The 24,291-nt window shown below is 43.0% G+C and overlaps 1 protein-coding gene across 2 annotated transcripts; it reads right to left on the bottom strand.

Annotated features, from left to right (window-relative positions):
• Positions 1–279: 279 nt before the first annotated feature.
• Positions 280–24,251, bottom strand: RNF2 (ring finger protein 2). Of its 2 annotated transcripts, none has more exons than XM_035333042.1 (7): positions 21,379–21,397; positions 7,383–7,471; positions 6,876–7,036; positions 5,619–5,834; positions 4,877–5,149; positions 3,581–3,752; positions 280–2,601 (listed from the first exon to the last, which is right to left on the bottom strand). In XM_035333042.1, exons 2-7 carry the CDS (start codon positions 7,467–7,469, stop codon positions 2,500–2,502), a joined length of 1,011 nt encoding a protein of 336 aa, XP_035188933.1. In that variant the 5' UTR covers positions 7,470–7,471; positions 21,379–21,397; the 3' UTR covers positions 280–2,499. The 2 variants fall into 2 exon arrangements, with proteins under 2 accessions (XP_035188933.1, XP_035188934.1); XM_035333043.1 differs by lacking the exon at positions 21,379–21,397 and adding an exon at positions 23,979–24,251 and having other exon boundaries at positions 825–2,601.
• Positions 24,252–24,291: the final 40 nt, after the last annotated feature.

A 24,291-nucleotide genomic window follows, 5' to 3' on the forward strand; every position in this document is an offset into this window, starting at 1 on the left:
GCCTTTACTTGCCACGCACGCGTGCTCCACATCACCTCTATTTCTCATTCCCAGTGTGCATGGGAGTTCAGCTGGTTTCAGTTTAACAGTGCTAAAGGCCAAACTGGAATCACATTCTGTTAGCCAGGGTCAATATGTGTGGAGGTCAGCTACATCTACTCAACCTTCCCTCAGGAAAATCCCATATACAGTAGCACTAACCCCTCACACAACCAAAAACTAGTTACATGGTTTTTTTTGTTTGTTTTTAAGAGGAAGCAGCATTGGAATTTCCATTAGTTCATTTATAACTTTTGCTTTTATTGTTAATTTATAAGAAGAATTTCAGCGTGACTGTAGTTGGATACCAGAGCTTACCCGTACTTAACACGCATCATGTACTTACAGTAACATGGCTTAAAAAGATGGAATAGTAAAGTCATTGTGAAAATAAAATAGTTTATAGCACTAATGAGTCACAGTGCAATCAATGGTTTAATCAAACAACTACATTATATATAATATTTAAAGAACATAAATATTCAGTAAATTCACTACAACATGAACATGAAAAATAAAAGCTTCACATTCCCCCACACTTTTTTAAGAACTGGGGACAAAGTGACAGACGGTTCCTAAACAGACTGCTCAGCTTCACGAACACCTCTCTTGCTTAAGGGACTGGACATTACCTCAGCTATCACAATGGGCAGGTATGCTGCAACTAAGCTAGACGTTTCCCCGTAAGTTTTAAAGCATTTACAATCACAACACCCCCAGCCCCCCGGATTATATTCAGTGGTCATGCACTAATAGTCTATACAATGCAACACTTCACCAGAAAGGAATGAGTAAAGTATTTAAAAACTAACCCCCTGTGATCTGGGGCCTGAAAACTTCAGCTTCATTGTCATGAAGAAACAGGTGTTTCCAGTCAGAGAAAATAATTATTCAAAGAAGCCTGTGTAGTATTCACATGGGGATAAAGCTGAACTATGACAGCAGTCAGAACAGACACATATTTACAAGTGCTAAGCTTCAAAGACAGAAGGAATGGAAGGGTAATTCCTTCCTGAAAGTCCCCGAGCAGTTGGATACTTACATACCACATACCAAAACCTCAGTCTAACTACACACAAGACAAAGGAGTCCACATGGGTTCAGGTATATTGCTTCTCACCTATTACAGCAACTCTTTTGCCTCTAGCTTCAGATGCAAGCGCATGAAGGCTTCATCAGCAAGTCTTAGAGCAATGGGAATCTCGCGGTAACGCACTTCCCCTCAGACGGGATGCTAATAGGTACAGCAGCCCCCATGAAGTGACAGCAAGGTCCAGTGCCAGGGAAGAGGAGCTTAACATGCACATGAACAGCGGCTACTGGACTTCACACAACAGCCTACTGCCAAGTCTTACAACTTGAACCTAAATTTAAGACACTAAACGGTAAACTTCGTCAAGTACTAAAATTTTCTTCCAAAGTGCTATGCCACATTTGTTAAAGCTATGGCGAAAAAAAAAAAAAAAAAGTAATCTTAGAGCAGCTTACGGTTGAAGTCCTCCCTACTCAAACTGAAGCCTAGATAAGCTCACAGCTGGGGTGGCAAGAATTCTATAAAGCAAAAGTATTTTAATGGTGCATTTTGTCAGTGTGCTGGAATTTAGAGGATTTATGTTCAAAAGAAGTTTTCAAGACAGTTCTTTACAGAAGACTGATACATTCACAATAAAAATCTGTTGTAACAGGGAACAGTAGGGCTGTAAAACTTCCACAAGATTTCATTTAATTAAGCTTGGGAAGCTTAAGATGGGAAACTGCAGCATGAATCAAGACTGGGATGTTCTACACAGGAAAGGACTCCGGGTCTGCTTTTTCTGGTTTTGTTTGAATTATTTGTTAGAAAGCAGATCCATCTCACAAATCACCTGGCAATGAAGCCCAGTAAACAACAAGGTTTTAAAGTGTCAGTTTTCTCACTATAGCTGTATTTGATCACAAGAAATTGTCTGAATAACAAGTCTTTCCTCAGGAATCTGATCATCTCTAGCTGCAAGACCATCAGAAATCAATTCTCTACCACCTTTTATATGGATAACCATTAGCAAATTACAACATTTAACACATTCCTTGGCATATGTTACTATTGAATAGACTTACTTAGCCATCCAATGCTCAATACTTCACAGAGGCTACTGTAACTGTGTCAAATGTATTAGAAATCCAGATTTACCTGGACAAAATTAAGACATTCCAAACTGGAACACTCGTTCAGTTATCATGCATTGGGAACAAAAAAGCATGTCAAACACTGGAATGCACTGGAGAAGGTCATTTAGTCTCTTAGAGAAAAAAAAGTCTAAATTAAATAAAACCAAGAATACTGTGTAATCATATTAATAAGTATACTGAGAGAGCCTGAAGGCATCGCATGTACTGTCCATGAAGATAATGGTGGTGCCTGCTCTTAATATTGAAGAAGTCAACTATAAAAACAGTCCCATCTCAGTTTTCCAGCACAGCTTATTTATGTTCCTTTGTTGGTGCATAGTACAGTTCCATGGGTTTGTTCACTTTCCAGTACTTCTCACTGACCAGTTCCAAGGAGAATGACCCATTTAAAACCTGGAAGAGAACACCAGAACAGAAAAGAGAAGACCTGATAGCTTGCACATGTAGTACGGTATCACTAGAAAACTGCTTACATTAGAGCAGTGCGCTGACTTAAAGAAGTCACTGATGAGGTGGAACAAGTTATGGCTAAACACTCGGTGTCAAAAAGCAGCACCGCAAGCTATTTTGGACTCCTGACTATCTCACTAAAACAGTGCTGGAAAACTGTTTTGCCAATTGTATACAAAGTGAATATAGTTGTAACTGAAGTGAATTTCAGGTTTCCTGCGTCTGTAAACAAAGAGAGTAATAGGTGTGTATTTACACCAGAAACATCTACTTTTTCTAAGGGACACTCCACAGTCACGTTTGAAAGCTGTTCAGAATAGATTCTTATGATGAAGCATCTGTGTATCTCTTAACCAGAAGACTTACTTTATTCAGATAAGTGCCCAAGTATAAGACCAGGCTCAGAGTTCAGGGCAATGCTGCAATTGGATTGTTGCTGTATCTGTATTTTCTTAAGTCAGCAGCTGAGAGGAGGGATTCTTCCCTAACTGTGCTCAGAGCAGCTCTTTCATACTGGAGTATAAGAATACGCTGAAGCGGAGAAATGCCACCCTTCAAGGGACACTTCCTGCTTCTAGGAAGTGCCATCTGCTCTTCAAAGAAGATTCTCAGATGAAATGATATTTTCCCTCTTCAATTATAACTGTGAAATAAAAGTTCAGGTCCTCACCTGGAAGAAGTCAGTAGTTGCTGGCCACACCGTATTTCTCCCAAATAAAGTATATGCCTTTTTTTTCTACTAGCCAAGCGTTGGCTATATACACTTCCCTACAAAGCAAACTGTCTGCTTCTGAAGAAGCAACCTGGTGCTATGAATTTTATCCCTAGGTCAACTCAGGAAAAGTCCAACTGCATGGATTTTAATCAAATCTTTATCAAAAACATACTGATGCTCAGTATCACTCTTAGAATTTCTACTTACAGTGAACTGCCCATTGGCAGTAGCTATGTAAATGGTATACTGCTTCTCACTGGCTGTGTCAAGGTTCATCTGGTTTGACTCTCCCTTGCTACGAAGCTCTTCCAGAGCCAATCTCACAGCTAGGTACTTGGACAGGTGATCAACGGTGGCATTGCCTGAGGTCTTGATGTATCTGCACCAACAACCACAAAGTTAATCAGACACTCGTTATCGGTATGGGAAAAAGACATCTGGAACACCCCCAGACATTAAGCATCAAGTGCGAAAAGGCCTTTAAAGACAGTTCACAAATAAGAGTACTAATTGCTTTCACCCGAGACATGCATGCAGCTTACCAAATAACATTGTTCCAGAGAGTTCTTACATCTTTTTGACACTCCTCTCACACGCCTTGAGCTCTTTGTAAAGCAAAAGCAGTGCTGTCCTGTCATGTGCTTGAAATGAAAAGCCTACCAGCAGGCTGCTAAGGGTTTTTGAGAACTGCGCACAACAGCTGATACCTGCACATAGATGCAGTCTGAAGCGCCCAGACATGAATCCATAAGGTGTGAGAGTGACACCACTCTCTGCATCTCTGCTCCTTGTACAAGGTACTCCTCCTTACTGCCTCGTTATCAATTCCTCTGATTTTTTATGCAAGAATTAAAATCTGACACAAATGCTGCAGAGGCCTCTACCAAAAGCTTTGCTTTCTCTTTGCCTTTCAGAACAACCCCCAAAACTCCCTTGCAATTCCAAACCAAAAAGAAAAGCTGGCTGAAGCTTATAATATATTTTTAGACGCCACTTCTCATCAGAAGAAAAAGCCAGGAAGAGATCTGATGAAACTCCACAAGGCTGCTCGTTGCTCTGATCCAAACTTTGCAGTCTGTGCTCACAGTGGATTATAAAAAAAATGTCAGGTAAAGCTTCTAGCCTACAAATCATGCTGACACAAAGCTGCTCCAAGAACTGCTGACACTTACGCAAAGTTTGTTTATTCCCAAATAATCTTATAAGAAGTAAATATTATACCATCGTGATATTATACCATTATCCCAGTATCTACTGCAAACTGCCAGAAACCCTTAAAACCACCTTTATCTCTGATCAAAAGCTTAGAACAGGTTGCTACTGTAACACTATTTTTGATAGTAGATGAGCAGTACCATCAACCACACATGTATATAGTTAAAAAGGAGGTGGTACGACCGAAGCAAATTACTTTTAAAAAGCCCCAAAAGATGATAGACCAGAAAACAAAAGCGACAGAAGATAACACCAGAGCACAAAAAAAAAGGAATAGAAGACATTTACCTCGTCTGTGCGCTGTCATCATTCTCCATGAGGGTAGGATGAGGCCTGAAGACTAATTCTATTTCACTAGCACCATCCATTACAGGGTCTATGGCCACAGTTGTGTTGTTATTGTCCAGTTCTAGCCCAGAATCATCTGATGTTTTGGTCCTCTTATTACTAGGCCCTGCTTCCTGATTGCTGTGCGTTGAGGCATTGCTGCAGTGTGAACTGTCACCATTATCTTCTGCTCCACTGCCATTCTCAATCTGCTGTTTCTTGCCCCTCTGTAACCTGACGATAAGTATGTAGAAATGAAGTTAATCCGCACTCAGAACTCACCCAATATACAGGCCCAGCCTACTCATTCAGCTCCTCCCTGTCCCCATCTCAGTCATGCCAGAAGTTCGACATGGGTAACGTGCCGCCAACTATATACATGCACAGGCACTAAACGTTTCTGAGACAGAGTTTAAAAGAGAAATTTTAAAAAAATCATACTTATATAAAGATAGCCACATACAAGACTTTGGATTTTTCCCTATCCCTCAAACATATTTTAGGCATGTTTTAAGATTGTTTTTAACATCACACAGTTTTCACTCTTCACTACAACATCTGGGGTCTCCTTCCCAGCTAGTTCTCAAGTTTAAATGCACACACACAATTCCAGGACTGTGTAAACACAACAGCAAGGGCAGGTGGTGCACTTAGAGCATTAAGGCGACAAACTGACACAAGGACAAACTACACCATCGCGTACCTGTTCATAGCCTGAATCTTTAATCCTTCCTCAATGCTGTGACTTAAAGCTTGCTGGTTATTGTGTTTGCTGATTCTTGCTAGCACTCTCTCCTGATGAGCTTCATATTCATCACGGCTTGGATAAATTTTACTGATGAGAGCATCAAAATTGGGATCTGGTCTCAGTGATCGTTTTGACACTAGCTTCTTACGACAAGTGGGACATTCTTTGTTGCTAGACATGAGGAAAGACAGAAAACAATACTACGTCTATGGCAATAACAGAAATCTGCCCCAATGCCACATTTCTTCAACTCAATGTTTACTGTAAATCTGGAACAGGGCTTCTATCTTTTGACAGATCAAGTAATTCAAAATACTTAAACAAAATAAACCACACATCTCCATGCTTCAATTTTTAAAGTGTGTTTAAGGCAACTGTAATTTAGACTGAAAAATTCAAAAGTTCTACGCTGCAAATTGTTTCTTCCCTTAGCCCTCTGCCTGGATTCTCACCTAGAAAAGATGCATTTTGCATGGAATTTATATCGAAGGCATGGTCTTTCAGAAGACTCTGAAAGGATGTAACAGGAGGATGAAACAAAGGTTGAGGAACCCATTCTGAAGTTCAAGCACAAATTATTGGGAAAACTAAACCACAGCCTTATCCTTCCTACCATTTTGGTCTCATTTAACTAATGCGTTTGGTTTGTATGGCTTCCCCCCCCCCCCCCCCCCCGTAAAAGGAAGAGGCCTCAGTAATGGAAATGCGGACTGTCTTGAGGACAGTTTTCTTGTTTCTGTCTAATGACAAGACCATTTTTCCTAACCGCTCATCAGAATTTCCACAGGCACAGCAAATTAAGTGTGCCCTCTGAAGATGGAAACAGATACGTAAATGACTGGCTAAGTTGCTGTTGATTACTTCAGAATTCTATTGCTTTTTGAGAAAATATGAACTTGTAATTGAGGTACACAAGAGAAATGATTTGTACTTCAGCATAGGTTGTTTCAGTTAAGCTTGAAGGTTTTTTTTAGCTCCTTGTAAGAAACAAAATTATTGGACACTTTTCCATATCTGTAGAAGGCCTGATCTGGTCTGCCACAGGTGGCTGAACACAAGGGAATGAAATATGAAAGGTGTGCTACCCTTTCAGAAACGTGCAGTGCACAGGTACATAACTCTTACTCATCAACACCCAAGATATACAGGATTTTCTTGATCATATTTTCATCTGAAGTGAAATCCCTTTTCCCTGTAATGATATTTTCATACCCGCTCCTGAGGGCTGTAATGATACAGTCAGCACAGAAACGATGCAAACACTCTTTTGTTGTCATGGTGTTTTTTAACATATCCAAACAAATGGGACACATCAGTTCACTGTGCAGGCTCCTGGGTGACACCACTATCTCCAAGCCATCAGTGATTGCTTCCTAGTGTAAAATAAAGTAAAAGTTCTTTAATGAAGTTTAGTGACTTTCTCATAGAGATTGCATGTTTTAATATTCTTTTACATTAAAAAAATAGATGAAAAGACATACACAGCCACATCAAGCACACACACCCCTATTGCTAAAGGATGAAAAAGAAAGATCAAACATCAGTATAGTTTTCTAATATTGTGAGAGAGGAGGAGTTTTGGGTGGAGTTTTTAAAAATATGCTGTCAATTAAAACAGGCAGTTCGCACTCTCAAAGGAAAATCTTAAGCATCAAGTTGTAACAGGTTTAAAATGAAGAAAAGTCCTGCCATGAAGGCCAGCTCTTCAGCATGTATTACCTGAGGCGTTCTCTGCAACTCATACAAACTGAGCTCCCAAGTTTTGCTTAAGGGCTGCGTTCCGTTGGTCTGCACAGCTTGAGACATGGCTGGGAACAGAAAAGAACACGTTGCATGGTCAGGTACACCTGACTCCAAGAGCAGCTCTTCCTCCCCCAAGCACACGTTCTTCCAGGGTCCCTTCAGACCCAGCAGCCCAAGTGCCAACAAAGCAGAAATACGGTGCAAGCGGGAATGCACCCTGCTAGCAGACTGCTCGGTGTTGGACACAGATAACCCCAAGCACTGCACCACTCCAGAAAAATCAAAGGAGTTACTCAGCCATGAGCACTTCACAAATATCAGTTAAGGTCATCGAACAAAAGTGGCACAGACCTGACGGCCATAAAGTTTGGGCTCTGTGGTGTGAATGTTGTGCACAGCGGGTGGCGTTTGCAGCTTTCTGGAGAGCTGCACTCACACGTGCGTACAGGTAAACAGGCTCAGCTCCTAACCAGTGAAGGTCAAAATCATGCAACCACACAGGAAAAACAGCTGAACACCTTCATTTGAAGCACCCTATAATGCCTCTCTTTTTCTTCTCGGATACACATCCCTAAGGTTTCCCAATCAAATTCAGAGAAAACTGAATGTTTCCCCCCAAATTCTGGGATTACTGTTAAGAGATGAAGCAAAACTAATACACATGTTGATTGCGCTCATGCCAAAGGAAGCCAGGTTAAAACAACAGCAAACGATATTTCTGAACAGAAAATAGTTTCATGTTGGAGAGGGGACAGTCATCCCTGTCTCTCTAAAAATGCCTGACTTACATCAGGAAAGCTTATCCTAGATTGTGTTGTACGTCTGGAAAAAAAAAGTAACCATGTAAGAGACAAGATTGTAGTAGCTGACATTTCTACTAGGTGGAGAAAGCAGAAGTCATTTCTTCCTTTATATATAACTATATATATATACACATATATAATCTGTTTGTGTTTCCAGACCCTTCAGATTGGCAGCCAAATACAGATCATATTTGTTTGCATCCACCAGGTATGTTATAATCTAGTCCCAAATTTATCAAGTTCTACATGAAAAGAGTAAATCTCTCAAGAGAACAAGGTTACTTTATAAGCTTTAATTAATTGTTAAGGGCAGAGCAAGAAAAGTAGTGCAATGAAGATTATTGCATCTGTTCTTCTTCAGGCCCAGAAATTAGTTTTCCCACCTTATTAAAAAAAAAAGAAAAAAAAAAAAAAGAAAAAAAGCCTAACAAAAAGTAGACATGATCATTATGGCTAATAAGTAACAAGGGTCTGAAGGTGTTAAAAAAAAAAAAGAGATGACAGACTTCCAACTCCAGTTTTTACTATGTATATACTGTGCCCTAAAAATTCAGTTTACGTGTCACAAGAGACATGTTGCTCCGCATGGATCAGAAGGATGAGAGCAACAGCAAGTACCTCGCCCCCACGCTAGCAGGGAGAAGCCACCACAACGCCACAGACTGTCAGCTCCACGTCTGCCAAGCACTGCACCATCCTGTCTGGGCATTTTACTTAAAATACTCTGAGATGTGAATTTAATTATGATATTAAGTAATACATCTCAACAAAAAAGCAATGTTGGAAAGTGTGCCAGTAGAAAATAAAGGAAATATTTCTCTGCGACCTAATTCTCACTATTATGTAGAGTAATTCCAGGTATACAAGAAGTCAAGTCCTTCAGACAAGGATTTTTGTTGTGTGTTGTTATCAGTCAGTTGTTCTAACAGAGATCCAACGTTACTGTTCTGTGTTTGCACTGGATTAAGCACTCGAGTGCTTTTGGAGCTGAGATATTTAATTAACTTCCATCTCAACTACTGAAATGCATGACGCTGCTAAGCACTCACACCCCTCCCAAAATCTGCTCAAGCACACGATCAGACTACAGCAGATTAAGACACATAAGAGATCTTGGACTTACTGGGACTTAGCAGAAAAGCCTGCTTCCAACATTACACAGCTCCACCACTGTAAAGAGCTCATTGAAGCGGCCCACAGCTGCTCATCACGTGCAGGTACCATCTTGCCTAAATGTGCATGCTGATGCTTGCTAACACAACGGCAGCTGTTCTGGTGCCAGACCGTCAGCAAAACCCTCAGCCCGGAGAACAAGTATATGAACATCATCACTTGTATTGCAGCACTGCGACACAGACTACACTGCAGAAGACATGGTACAAGTGTCATGATAAATAATTGATAACCTTTCTTTCAAAAGCTTCTAATTTGAGATGTAGAGTGCTTAATTCTCACCCTAAGGTCTGCAGTGATAGCACTTTTCAGACTTGAGGAGGAAACCACTGGCCTTAAAGCTAGCTGAAAGTGAGAGAGAGCCACACACTCCTCTTGGTCACCAGCAAACACCTCTGCTGTCACCGCTACATACACAGTCTAAATCAGAGGAACAGTGGAAACATGGTCGATTCAAACAGGCTGAAAAGCAAAATCAATCAACAATTGCATCACACTATATGGAGATTTCCATCTGTTTGATGATGAACAGAGGAGCTTCCTTAGCAGTCTTCCTGCTTCCATACTTTTTATGGTCCATTTCCAGATATGTACTGGGCCTGAAAAATGCATGCGAATGAGGTTTAACTTCTTTTCCTAGTAACATTGTCGGACACCAGCTATGAGAAGAAATGTGATGCAATCTAGAATCCAACACAGCAGTATCAACAGCTGGCGCTGATGTCAAGGATCAAACTCCACATTCTGACCTAAAACTGCACTGACCACGTAATAGCCATCAAGTAGCAGCCTCCAAACCTAAAGTGATGGCACGCTGGTTATGCTCGTTGCTGACTCATCTCCTCCGCTCACTTTGGGGAGGGAGGTAGGACAAACCTCTCCACCAGGTGACTCTCAAGTCAAGCATTATAACCAAGCAGGAGGAGCCTGCACCAGCCCCTTGCCATTGGGCTTGGCAGCAAGTAGTCAGACAGATATACTGACATCTGCTTTAACCAAGCGAGCGCTGTACCAATAGTCATTTTGACAGCACCGCCCGAACAGCACTGCCCAGTTCATGCTCTAGTGTCATTTAACATGCTGGTCTCTGGACGGAGACAAGGCTCATGACAAGGCACAACTGCCCTGCACTTCGCTGCTCTTGTGGCTCTTGCGCTGGCTGTGCAGCTGAGCGGCTGCAGACTGACTAGCTCCAGCTCTCCTCGCCTGGCACGGAGGTGAGTCCCACAGAAAGGCTCCTTCTGGCTATTCTGACGGTGCCAACATGCTCAAAGCCTCAGCAGCAGCGCAGAGATTGCTCCTCAGTTTGGCTTTCTTTCAAGGCAGCCCATATCCATTGGGATTTGATGCAGCAACAAAACAAAAAGAAATCAAGTGTTCTGGTCTGCACCAGTCAGGATCCTTGCTAAAGCTACAAAGCCAAGAAAAAAGGCTTTGGCGAGCCAAAGAAAGTTTGCTTTTGTGTTGACACTTCGTAGAGAGTGAAAAACAAAGCAGAAAGCTTCTAGAGAAACTTTCTATTAACTGCTGCTGGCAAGGGGAGAAAAGATACAGAATAAATATAAAACTCGTATTTATTCATCAGTCTGGACATTTATTTCACTGAAATCTCAACCTGTTAAGATTAGTCAGATCTTTGCTAACAAAGTTCACTATCCATCTGCATCCCTTTCAGCATTTTCTTTTAAATTAAGTCTTAAGTCTTACAGAAAAAATGCTCTTGTGCTCGTTTTTCCAACTCAAACTATTAAGCAGATTTCATCACAATAACATCTACTTCAGTTTGCAGCTATTCAATACTTCGGATCTTTTCCACTTTATCAGCAAGGAAGCCGGGATCTTCAGAGGTCGGGCGCTGGGAACAAAATGCAGACTGAAACCCCCTGTGAGCCTTTTATTCATCATTAGTTTTTGAAAAAAGTTCTAACACACCATGACTTTATACTTTTTATCATTTTTTATCTTTGTGACTTTTCTACTCCCCCTGGCTACAAGAGGAAAGCAACCAGTCACATGACAATGGGGCGCTACGAAGGGGAGAAGCCCAGGCCATGTAGGCAGATCAAATGCCTTTCTCACTCCCACTAATGAGAGACAGTTGTGCGATTTATGCCGTAGCCAGAGGGCTGCTCTTGCCAGCCACTCAGAGAAAACATGGGATTACAAGGACACCTGCAGTCTTTCAGACTGACTCACTCTACAAGCGCAGGTAAACTCCAAGGCACAAATTTTGCAATTATGGTGCATGCACACCTGCCACAATCAAAGCCAGAGACACCCAAAAGAACCAAAAGACATGAGAAAAACATGGGAACCACAACCGCTATGGATCTCCTTGCGTTTGATTTCCTGTCACCCTCCTGTTCCTAACAGCATTTGAAAAGAAAAAAAAATAAAAGTTAAGATCTAGTAAATATTTTTCCATTTAATCATAAAATTTGCCTATTTGCTTCATGTCTTTTACAGAAGAAAACTGGAAGATAAGTCAGGGAGATTGATGAACATTACAGAACTTATATACATTTTAATTCATTTGTACCCAAAGGGTTTCTCCATTCCCTACATTGCCATAGCATTAAAAACAAAACAATGCCCAGCTGTGCTATTCTCAATTTGTTTCAAAAAGTTTCTGTTGATTTTCTACAGCCAGGCTCAACCTCCGAGTTGAATGTCTCCCTTACCAGAGCCAGAAGATGAGCCTGCCAGTGCCAGCAAAAAGTACCGCATCACTTCATCTGAAAGACTTGCTATTTAAGCCTGATGTCCTTGGAAAAGGGGGCTTATGCAACCTTGCTCTTTGTGCTCATCCATTTGCAGACTATTTTCCACAACTAATTTCAGGACAAATGGCTGGGGCTTAAAAACACAACAAGTATTGTTCCTGCAGTGTTGAAAACCAGGCAGAGAGTTATAGCGAAAAGAACAAGAAATCCACCACAACATGAAAAACCCGTCCAAAAAGCCACTCACTCATCTCCTGCCTGCTTACTAACCAGACAGTTTGTGCCAAGAAGTCATTACAATGCACTTAGAAATAACTCCAGTAGAGCAACATCCTTGCTTGCCACACACACTGTACAAGCTCCTAGACTGAAATACACTTCATTATTTGCTCAAACATGGTCATGAGTCATGGTAGGTCAGACATTCAGGTATCCCATTCCTGAAACTGCCCAGCACAAACAAAACCCAAATGGCAAAATGTGCATTTCAGACAACTCAGAGCTGCCACCAGATATGCTGTTCTGGCCACGAGGGAGCCAAAGGGCTCACCAGCAAGTCCTTGCCCTTATTTCTCAAACTAACAACGTTTCTCATTTGTGAGAATTTAAGAATACATTGGCTCCAGCTTGGAACTAACCTTGGCACTGGTCCTGCTTTAAGCAAGGACAGAGGCACTTGCTACAGGAAGACATTCAGAGATTCCCTCCAAGGCTGAACATTCCCTGAAACACGTACCAGTGCCTATTTTAGTGCAGGCAGAGGTTGGAAAGCAAATGCACATGTGGTTGTGCCAGCACGCCTTGAGGTGTGAGAAGGGGTGGAATAGTACCAAGCAGCTGGAGCCACAGCCCACAGAGCCATCTCAGGTGTGGCCACAGCAGTGCTGGCTGCTACTGCACACAAACCTGTGCATTCATTTCCAAAACTTTCATCAGCAAACACTTTTTTTTTTTTTTTTTTGGGGGGGGGGAAATACATCAGGCTCTTTTAAATAAATATACACATAGTAGTATTAAACATGCTAAAAAATCCACTAATTTCTGTTCCAAACATCAGAAGTTGAATATTTAGACTTAAAATAGTAAGAGACTCAGGCAACTTTTCAGCATGCCAAGTTCAAGACCATTTTCAAGTCTTCTGATTTTATTTTTTTAACAAGGATTATAAATATACATATTTAAATAAAGAGGTATCATAGTCCAGATACTTTACAAGCTTAATGGATTTAGAATTTTATATTTTACTCTTTCTGATACTGTAACTAGTATTTAGAGACAAATTGCCTGGTTGGACAAAGTATTCTGTGCAAGAAATTCATTTGTTTAGACTGCTTTAATTGATTAAATGAATATTTTTCTTTCTTTCTTGTTTATTTCCTGGCTAGGAGATTGATTTGAAATATATATATATTTCTGGAAAGACACTATTTGACAGAATTAATATTCTCTAGAGTTCACTGCCAGCTCAGGTTGCTTTATGATCAGCTGTAATCTAGGACAACTACAACTAGTCCTTGAATACAATCCGGCACATATTAAAAAAAAAAAAAAAAAAAAAGCACACAACAAAAATCTGTTTTTAAGTAAGATTTGAGGTATAGAAGTGTTCATTCTTTTCTGAAGTGCCCCCCACCACCACCTCTCGATCTCAAAATCCCTAGGAGACAGGCAAATCAGGCTCTGGCCTGGAGGTTGTTTTGTTCCCAGCTCTGAAATTAAATGCTTGATGATCCTGAACAAGTATGTCACCGCATTCATCTGTGCCCCCTCTTCCTCTTCTGCTTGTTTATTCACATTGTCACTGCTCCTGCAAGTCTCTCCTAATGTTTATATTGCATTCACTAGAATTCTGTGCTGATCTCAAAAGGGGATAAGCTTAAGAGAGCAATGTCTTACTGAAGCATGTTTAGTTCATTCAGCTATCAGTCCTTGTCCTCTCAATACCAAGCTTCAGTGTCACAACCTCCCTTACGGGGAAGGCTGCAACTTCTTTCTAGTTGCAAACTGCACTCAATATCATAGCAGCTACGTGTACTGTCACCTTCTCTTGACACAATCAGTCCCTCCGCTCCCCTCGTGTTAGCTGCAGGCTGCCATGAGGCCTCCCCTCAGCCTGCTCTGCTTGGGGCTGAACAAACCAAAGGACCTCAGCCGCTTCTCACACGTCTTCCCCTCTAGACCCTTCACCATCTTCATAGCCCTCCTTTGGGCACTAACAGCTCTATGTCCTTTTTATGTTGTGGTGCCCAGAGCTGCACCCAGTGCTCGAGGTGAGGCTGCCCCAGGCAGAGCAGAGCAGAGCATCCCTCCCCTCCCTCAGCCAGAGGCAGGGCCGTGCCTGAGGCACTCCAAAGTCGGCCCTTTGGCTGCCAGGGCCCGCTGCTGGCTCACGATCAGCTTGACATGGACCAGAACCCCCAGATCCCTTTCTGTAGGGCTGCTCTCCTGCCTCTCGCCCCCTTCTGTACGTACAGCTGGGGTTGCCTGTATAACTCAATTGGACATGATTCTGAATGATCTGACCTAACTGGCCCTGCTTTCAGCAGGAGGCTGTCCTAGATGGCCTCTGGAGGCCCCTTCCAACCCACATTCTTCCATTTATACAGTGAGATACATATATCTCACTACCAGAGAAATTCACAGGTAATTTTATTTTTTGTACAGAAAGTGCCACGGCCCAGAGAAGCAGACAGCAGGTGCCTCCAGTCACGCACGGCCCTCCAAGAGCTGAGGAAGCCACAGCAGGGGCCTCTCCCGCCCCATCCTGCCTCACATGCCTTCCACAAGGAAACCAAGCAGTATCAGAAGGCTTTTCTTGGACTACAGTGCCTCCACACAGCTTAAACTGAGGGGTTACACTTCTTATAAAAACAGCAATGTGGGCACTGAGCCTTCAGATGCTGATAGGTTATAAAAAATAACCACCAAGTCTTCTAAATGCTGGCATTTATTCTGCAAACATGATAAAACTGCAATTTTAAGCAGTTTCCTTAAATACTTCCTTAGACCGTGGGGAATAAATCAGCAGTAAAATTTACATTGAGATATTTTTTGTCTAACATGAAGAATAAGCCCTAAACCACCACACAAATGTTTTCCAAGACTAGTTTCTCTCCCCTGTATGTACATTTAATCTGGACAACAGCACGCAAAAACACCTTGTTTTTTGGCAAAAGCAGCCGTCTCCTTGAGAGCTTATGGAATCTGCCAGAATTTAAATCTGTAAGTGGTAGAACAGAGCTGGAAATGGTGATGGATCAGTAGTCAATCTGCAAATTCATGAGGATCAGAATTTGAAAAAAATAAAAAACGACACATACAGATTACAAAATGAATGTTATCAAGTGAATAGTTTTAACTCCTATCAGAGAGCACCTAAAAATATTATTCACAGGCTAATTTCAGAATTATTACCAGACACTTCATCAGTTAATACTCTATAGTACTCTAAGTGAGCTCCTTTGAAAATGCCTAAGGCATTTAAAAATTAGTGGTTAGCAACACTTACACAAAGCCACTGTTTAAAAAAAAAAATACTTTTGTAGACATTAACTAGAATTCCATCATCTGCACAGAGCCAAATGCTATTAAAGATGCCAAATTTATACTAACTATGAAGCTGAAACTTCAAATAGTAATTACATGCTCCAGAAGTCAGATCTGATAACAAATACCAAGTACTGACACCATGCTTTCCACCCTTAAGATGCACCAGCTTGCAAACAAGCACATCTTTGCGCTCTACTTGGGGGGAAGAAATGCTGGATTAGAAAAAAGCAAGGGAGAAGAGAAGCTATAGCTTATTTTTATATGCTCCATGAAAGGGGTGAAAGCAGCACACCAGTAATGCAATGGGCAACAGCACTGCTGGGAAATAAGAAAGCAATCAGATTTTTGTCAGACCATCATCCTTGGATCCTGAACTGGACTTCAGCCACTTGTGTTAAAGCCACCTGCATCATTACAGCCCTGCCCAGCACCTCCGCTCTTCCACCACCCTTCAAACCTTACCGCAGGAGCCAAGATGATGTCAGCCCAGAACCAAACCTCACCACCTCCACTGCACATCCCACTGCTGCCCCTACACCCCACCCCAGGCAACCGAATGACAGCACAAAGACCACAGCTACAAGTGCTCAAAGGCAGATGATAAAACCTGCACCTTAGGAAAGCTACCAGCCTCCAGGCACTCACATAGTTAAACGCTCTCATTGGTATCACTCTTTTTCCCAAATTAATTTTTAAGGGGTCCTGCAAATCACTCTTCAGGAACAAATCTGGAAACCTCCCCACTCCTTTTTTTTTGAGCTAAACAAAAAATAAACAGAAGCTAAATGTGAATAGAAATGTATTAAGATGAAAAATGGCTGGGACCACCCAGAGGCCACACATTACCATCAATAATCATGCATATTAATGCAAGCAATCTGACTCGGTACACAACCCAGCCAGTGTTTGGTGTGATGAAACAACTGGAAGGAGGCCTACCCTTTCGTTACTTTAAATCACTCCAGTTTCAGTTACACTTGAAGGATAGCGTGATACACGCTGAGAAATAAACACACACAATGTGACAACCATCCTGACAATACCATTTGAACAATGCTTGCATCTGGTTCCTTGCCATCCTATTTTCTTAATTTATTTACAGAAGTAAATTAAAAGATTAACATTCAAGTGTTTTCATCAATTGCATCAATCATGCCATAACTGAGAAAACAATATAAATCAAATAAATACCAAATTTTACTTTCAGATGGGTACATCCAGCTCCCATTGATGTTAGACAGCAATCAGCTGATACAATGAAGAAGTTACTATTATAATAAAATGAATTGTACATACACAGGTGTCAGATGTTCCCCACACTCAAGGTTTTGCTGAATTCTACAGTCAAAATACAAATCCAGCCTGTTCTGGGTAGAAAATATATCATATTATCCTTTTATTTATAACGCAGTGGGGGCACAATACATCTTCTAAGAAGTGTGAAGTATACATTTCTACAGTTTGCTTGAAAGAAAGCACATGATCTTTAAGACACATTCTCAGATTCTCTCAATTGCCACTTAAAATTGAACCTGCAAAATGCAAAGTTCATTGGAATTTACTGGAAAGGTCACCCTAGAAAGATTCATAGTTTTTCCTCTTATCCCATTATTTTCAATAACAAAGTTTTAATCAGGAAGAGATTGGACCACATGAGAAGTTGTTTTATGGCACTGAACATGTTCAGGGAAGCTACGTTCATTCCCAAAGCAAGTATTATGAAGCTCTACATTTTTAGATGGTTGTACTGAAGGAAAAAAAAAAAAAAAGTTTGTCAGTTTGTGCAGAGAATCTAGCAGACACTTCATTTCTGCTGCACAGCACTGCTATCCAGGAGGAAAAAAAGAAAAAAAAAGTTGTATAATTCACTCAAGACCCCCCACTCAAAAATGTACCAAAGCAGCTGGTAAAGCCAAAGAACACAGAGAAAGAAACCTGAGGCACAGGCACAGCTCAAGAGCAGTACAGAAGTTTTCCCAATATGACTGTTGCCCGCTGTCACACTAGTTCTGATTTTTCACTTTTCTGGATAACTAGTCCCAAGCCTCCGTTTTCCCATAACCTGCCCCATAAAGTCAGTAAGCATTTCTCTTTAACATTAAGAAAAATCCCTCCTTAAAACACCTCCCTAAACACCCAATACTGTCACTATGAAACCTGTAGCAGGCTCCCTGTCAGATGACACCTGCCAGAGGATGGGAAATTTCCAAAATCCAGTAGCCTGCTAGTGCGTGATCTTTCACTGCTTCTTCACTGTATTTATTCTCCTACAGAAGAAAGTGATTTGCCTGGTGCCTTAAGACATGGAATCTCCCAGTTAATTGCCATTCACAATTTACTGGCACTGAAGTGAATTGATCCACAGAGTTTAGCAGCATCTCCAATCTGGCCATGAAGCTGCTCATCCTGGCCTTAGGAAACACTTGTGCTATGACCTCATACAAACCATCTGCTGCACACATTTACACCTATGGAATAATCTGGTGAACCTAACGCTGGTAGAAGTGACCAAAAATGAGAGACAATCCTACTACGTTAGATGCCAGGAGTGTCAAATAAAAAAAAAAGTAACAAGTTAGTGTTTTGGTCATTCTCAGGGCTGCTTTATCACAGTCTTAAGAACAGCCACACACTTTGGGGCATGACAGATGTATATGGTTTTAAGTTGATGTTTCTGTGTGTTTCCAGCAGTAGAGTAAAATAAAGTATAGGCACCGCAGAGCTGTATGAGAGTAATGTCCACAAACGACACTCAAATTCCGATTTATTCTAATGGCTTCTATATTCCCCGCCAAGTGGCCATTCCTGCTGCCTCCCAGATCACTGCATTATTGGTCAGAGCCGACATCCTTATTGTTAATGTTATTCATTTCTGCTTCACACCCTCCTGAACTTCTCTGAGATACAAACATTGCAGCACACACGATCACCACCCCACTGCCAGAGAACTCTCTGCGCCACATTAGTTGCCTCCAGGTAGTCCAGAACTCCCAGGGACACCCATCTTCCCCTGGCTGCCATACCTCCAAATGCTCAAATACATCACATTTCAAAACCAGGCAATTCTAAACTAAAAGGCTGTGGGTTTTTGTTTGCTGGTTTTGTTTTAAATACTAGAGGGATTAAGTAAAAAACTTTTCAATTTTCACACAAACAGGAGAAAGAAAAAAAATACCAAAACCAACATTGCCCACTGTTCTAATGCAGCAGGTAGTATGATTATTTTAATAATTACAGCCAAAACAAACTGGTACTTACCCTCCACAGACCATCTGCATCTTGTCTGAAGTGAGTACTACAATTCTGCTGGGAGTGAAAACGAAGCTGTTACAGGAGCAGCACCTGTTCACTGCTGATGTGGGCCAATAAATCAGACAAGAACTCGACATCAAAAACATCATATGTACCAAAGACCTTTGCCAACAATTGATATAAAAGAAAAATAGCCACAACCAATTTAGCCCCATGAAGTAACACTATTAAGTAGAACTCTGGGAGGGACAGTAGAGTTACCACTTTCTCTATTATTTGTTAACTTATGCAGTTTCTCATTATCAAGCATGCTACTGTATATAGTGCCTATGGCTGCCCACATGAGTTTCAAAAATGAAGTTCTTATTCTAGGGTTGATTTATCCCCAAGAGCCTTCAAAATTAACAGCCAGATGTAAAGGAGAAAGGCCAAGTGAATCTTTCCCTGCCTAGAATTAATTTCAGTGCTGTATCAGATCAGAACAGGGATAAAGGATTGAAAGAAAACAAAAGTGAACTCTGGAGAAGTTGAATCCATCACAGCAACTAAACACATACAGACAGGAATGATGCACACAGGATCAGACTTTTTTCCTCCCCTTGACTAAATGCATCACCTAGTCTTACCAAATAAATAAGCATGATGTACAAGCAGAACTAGGGACAGAGTAAATCTCTGCAATAAAAGCACTCCATTACTTTCACACCAAAGCAGTGGTAAGAATGTGTATTATGATTTATGGTTACGGTGTCAAATAACTCACAGTCCGCAGTAAAAGACAAGCTTTACACCCATGTGACTGTGTGAAAACACCACACACCCCGCGATCATGGAGCGCACCCCCAGGCCACAGAATTATGCTTCAGAACCAATGCTTTCATTTTTGCAGTGCCTTCTAAGCCACACAGTGCTGCTGGCACATTTTTTGAGGGTAACCAACTTCTTGCTAACTCCCTGAAATAACAGCTGAAGAAGATGAGAACTGACCACCCCATTCACTGAAGATTAAGTTTGATGATTTCAATAGCACTGTCATTAGCCTTTTAGTTTGCTGTACATTTTAAAAGAAATCCTACAAACATACTTACACCACAATTCAAACAAAGCTTTCCACCTCCATAAGCTCAGCAGCAAAGGTAAGGTCTCTAGAACACTACTTTTTTTTTCAGTTGGAAGCACAGCGATATGCAGTCCTTGACTGATGAGTATGCTGAAAGAAAACCCTTCTATAGGTACAGTCACACCAGGAGAAAAAACAACAAAAACCAAAATGAAACAAACAAAAAAAACCAACAACACACTCAGCTGTTTTCTGCCCAATAGGTGATCCCAGTTTAGATGGCGACAGCAACTGAACTGCACCCTCCAGACCACAGATTTAGCGCAGCGCTGTGCTCACCCAGAGGAAAACACTCCTGCCAGAGCTTCCAGGTTCCTTCCTGACAGCTGCGGTGGCATCAGGCGCTGTCAACATCAAAACCTGCAGACATGAGGGGAACCTTTAAATGGTGTTAATAACCAGGAGCTACAGGACCTATCTATTACCTCCAGGCTACATTTGTTAGAGGATCCTTGGGGCTCTACCTCCTCCTCCCTCCCACTGCAGCTGCCCCAGACTTCGGACACCCCTCGGGGTCGAGGGTGAGCAGCTCCGTCACCAGCAGGGTGTCGAGGCTGGGCTCATGCAGGGAGCTGCCACACCATCCCGAACTGCGGTGCTTTAGAAGCCAGCACAGATCTGCTTCCCCATCCATTGGGCAGCCACTGTGGTTTGGTTTTTAAACTTCATCAGCAGAAAAGACAAGAGTCTGCACACCCGCTTCTTGGATTACCAGTCTGCTTTGTTACAGTGCCACAGCATCCAAGCTGCTTCTCAGAAAATTCTAAGGAACATCGTGCAGCCTCAAGCCAACAGGTGAGCACACCTCAATCAGGTGTGCTGCCCTCCCCAAGCCACTGGGATCACATCAAGCCAGCCACTTTGTTATCCTTCTCTTCTGCATACAACATACCTACTATCCACCACATTTACCGGTATAAAGGGCAGCAAGTAGCAGTTCTCCAATTTGTATAGACTGTGGGAGAAGCGTTGAGAGTATCAGGTCAAGAAAGATGCTTGTTTTTCCAATTTTTCCAGGGTTATATTCGCTAGCCACAAAAAGTTCTCACCCACTTGTGGTCTCACCAGATCACAAGTAACAGTGACCTAATTTTATTAGTAAGAACAAAAGATGGCTTCCTCTACGTGGCTATTAACAAACGGAAAATAAACACAAAATTAGAGAGACAAAAGGAAAGACTCCAGGAATCTTGCACACGACTGACTTTACACCTCCAACAAATATACAGAAACAAAGCTGTTAGGTGAGCACGCAGCTTGCCTCTAAAGCTTGGTGACAGCTAACAACAACTTGCATCTCTCTCAAATAAAACTCTGTATTTTCCAAATAGTATGACAGGAGCAATACTTACACAGTTTAAAGCCAGTAATCATCCCAAATAGTTTAATTTTGTCTCTGAGAGGTGAAGAGCAAAGAATAGATTAGGTTTTTAATTAGTTAGCAGAACACTGCTGCTAGCTCCCAGCTGTTTGCAAGCCAACTCCATGATCCAGAAGGGGGGGAAGGCAGTCAGGGATAATTCCTAAAATACTTCTCCACTGAGCAAGTCCAAGCAGCTCCATAATACTGAACTCTGCTCATTCCTCAGAAAATTAAGAATTTAAGGTCAGCTTCAGAGGCCAGTTATTTTCACCAACAAACAGAACCCAGTTTAGGCTCAGCAACATCCCTTCTCTGATCTCTTTCCTCTCTGTTTGCATTATTACTAATCTGCTGTTCCAGTCAGTAAAAATAGGTATGGGGTATTTAAGTTTGACTCTGATATTTTCTTCATGCACGTCCTTTAAATTGGTGCTTCACTAAGAACAGATCCAGCACTGCTTTTAAGAAAAACACAGCTGAAGTGTTGCAGGCTCATGCCTCATTTTTGAGGTTCCCTTTTTGCCTCATGTTCTTTTTATTCAGCAAGACAGAGAGAAAATTTAAAGGAAGTAGAAGAAATTCACATACCCTGACATCTATTGCACATTTTAAACTGACAGCTGTGCTACAGATACCAATCGTATTTCTAGTTCCTGATAAAACAGCCCTGAAGATGCCAGAATTCTGCTCTTGTCACCCAAGATGCCCAAATGAGTCTTTCCACTCAACATATTACCATACATCAATCCTAAAACACACAGCGCCATTGATAAAGGCAGCCCCATGCAATTCATTTCACTGGTGCTTGTGTGCTGCTCAAACTGTAAGACATGCCAGGCAGTGCTTTTCTTGGCAGCCGCAGCAGTGCTGGTGTTTCAAAGCTGCAACGGCAAAGGTCAAAATTGTAGCCACCGAAGAAGTTAGAAACCTCCTCCTAGGCAAAATCCGTGTCCCACTGTTATTATGAGGCTGAATGAGGCATTTATTAAACATGATAAACCGTAACTCACAGAGCCCATAACCTCTAAAGAAGTTCTAAGTTTATTTAAATCTCATCACTGAAGAGTGACAGAGCCATAAAGCTTGCTCCCTGAAAGCACAGATAACGCTAACTTCTGTCCAGTGAAAACTCCTCCCATCTCCCTTGGCATCGCTAATCCTTCAAATCATGATATTTTTAAACACTAAAGGTACCACGTATTGATACCTGCTACTCTCAAAGTGAGTGCCTCTGTCTTAGCTGACAATCTGAACACCAGCTCTGAGCTTGACATGATGTAGAAAAATGTCAAATTATCTCATTACAAAAGTTTCTAATGAAAACACAGACGAATACAAATGAGAGTACCTCTTCAGGGAACTCCTATAACAAATCAAGTCTTTGTCACTGAATGAGTGACATATTTGATTAAAGAATTTTCCCCATGCAAAAATGATTTCACTCACACACCAATCACATTTTTTTTCATATGCAAGCGATTTCCTTTAATCCTTAAAAGCCTGCGTGCAATGCATAGTTATTGCACAGACAGTTATAGCCACTTCCAAACAGGACTGGATTATGGTTTATCTGCCTGGAAATCATCTTTCTCCACTAGTTACGGTCCAGATTTCTATGCAGTTAGGAACTTGATCAGGTTATTTTCCATAGCATAGGGTCTGAAAGCAAACAGCTTAACCAAAATCCCCTAAAGAAGAACACTGCTTAGAGCATTTGTTTCACGCATGCAGAATGCTGCGGGATGAAGCCAAGGGAGGCAAATGACTCTGAAGGGCCAGCTAACGCAGAGCGCGAAGTTGGCAAGAAACAGGTGCCACATCTGTTCTGCAAGCAGCGGATGGAGACACGTCCACGGCGCCTTCCTCCCGCTGACACCCGACGGCATTCCCAGGGGAGCTGCCGGCTGCTCCTCACGGCGGTCCAGCGGCAGCCGTGCCCGCTGGGCGATGCGCTCCGGCTTCGGGAGAGACAAAAGACTGGCGGGGAGGACCCACGCAGCGCAACGAAGCGCACCCAGTCTTTGAGCAGCGACTATAAACTAACGGTAAAGGCTCCTGGCTCCGCTAATCGGCTCCCTCTCGCCCTCTCGCTCGAGAAGGCGTCGGGCAGTGCCCCCCTCCAGGCTGGGGTCACAGCAGCCATCAGGGCTAGGGCCACAGCACCCCAGCCTCGTCAGGGGGGCGGCCGTGGCCCCAGTCACCCCTCCGGCCCTGGGAGGGCTGGGGGCGGCCGTGGGGAGAGCCGCAGCCCCAGGCTCGTTCCACAGCCCCCGCGGGAACGGCTCTGGTGCCCCCATTTTACCTCAGGATAGGGTGGTGGGGAAGGAAGAGCCCGACCCCCGACCCCCCCCCCCCCCCCCCCCCCACACTCCCCGCCAAGAGCCCGCCGCGGGACCCCCGGCACGAGCCGCCCCGCAGAGAGGACCCAGCCCCGCGGCTAAGAGCTCGGGCACCGCTACCAGCGCCAGACGCCCCTCCGCAGCCCCACTAGGGGGAGAGACCCGGCGGTGGTGGTGGTGGTGGCAGCCCTGGTGGTGGCAGCCCTGGTGACGATGTCGGCCCCGGCCGCGCTCCCCGCCCTGCGCTCACCGCCCGCCGCGCTCCCGTCGCCCTCTCTCGCCGGCGGAGCCGCCGCAGCCCCAGCAGCACAATATGGCGAGCAGCAACCTCCGCAATGGAGCTCGGGAAATAGAGGGGAGTTACATATTCATGGCTGGGGCTGGGCAGGGGTAGCGCGGATGGGGCTGCCGACACCGAGCGGCGCAGCGCCCGCCTACCCCCACAGAGATGCGGGGGCCGCTGCCTCCTTCCCCGCGTCTCAGCGGCGGCCGCCTGGACCTGGCTGCCCGCCACCACCGGTCCCGGAGGGCGTCGAGCCCGGCGGGGCGCCCGCCGTCCCCGC

This window comes from Oxyura jamaicensis, chromosome 8, assembly GCF_011077185.1.
Source record: "Oxyura jamaicensis isolate SHBP4307 breed ruddy duck chromosome 8, BPBGC_Ojam_1.0, whole genome shotgun sequence".
In the NCBI taxonomy this organism is placed as follows: Eukaryota; Metazoa; Chordata; class Aves; order Anseriformes; family Anatidae; genus Oxyura; species Oxyura jamaicensis.

Excerpts from the sequence above, each read along its gene's own strand:
- RNF2 (XM_035333042.1), bottom strand. The coding sequence starts at position 7,469 with ATGTCTCAAGCTGTGCAGACCAACGGAACGCAGCCCTTAAGCAAAACT. Across the intron at positions 7,037-7,382 it reads AGTTGCAGAGAACGCCTCAG|GAAGCAATCACTGATGGCTT; the intron begins GTAATACATGCT and ends ATTTTACACTAG. Across the intron at positions 3,753-4,876 it reads GATGACAGCGCACAGACGAG|ATACATCAAGACCTCAGGCA; the intron begins GTAAATGTCTTC and ends TTGTTGGTGCAG.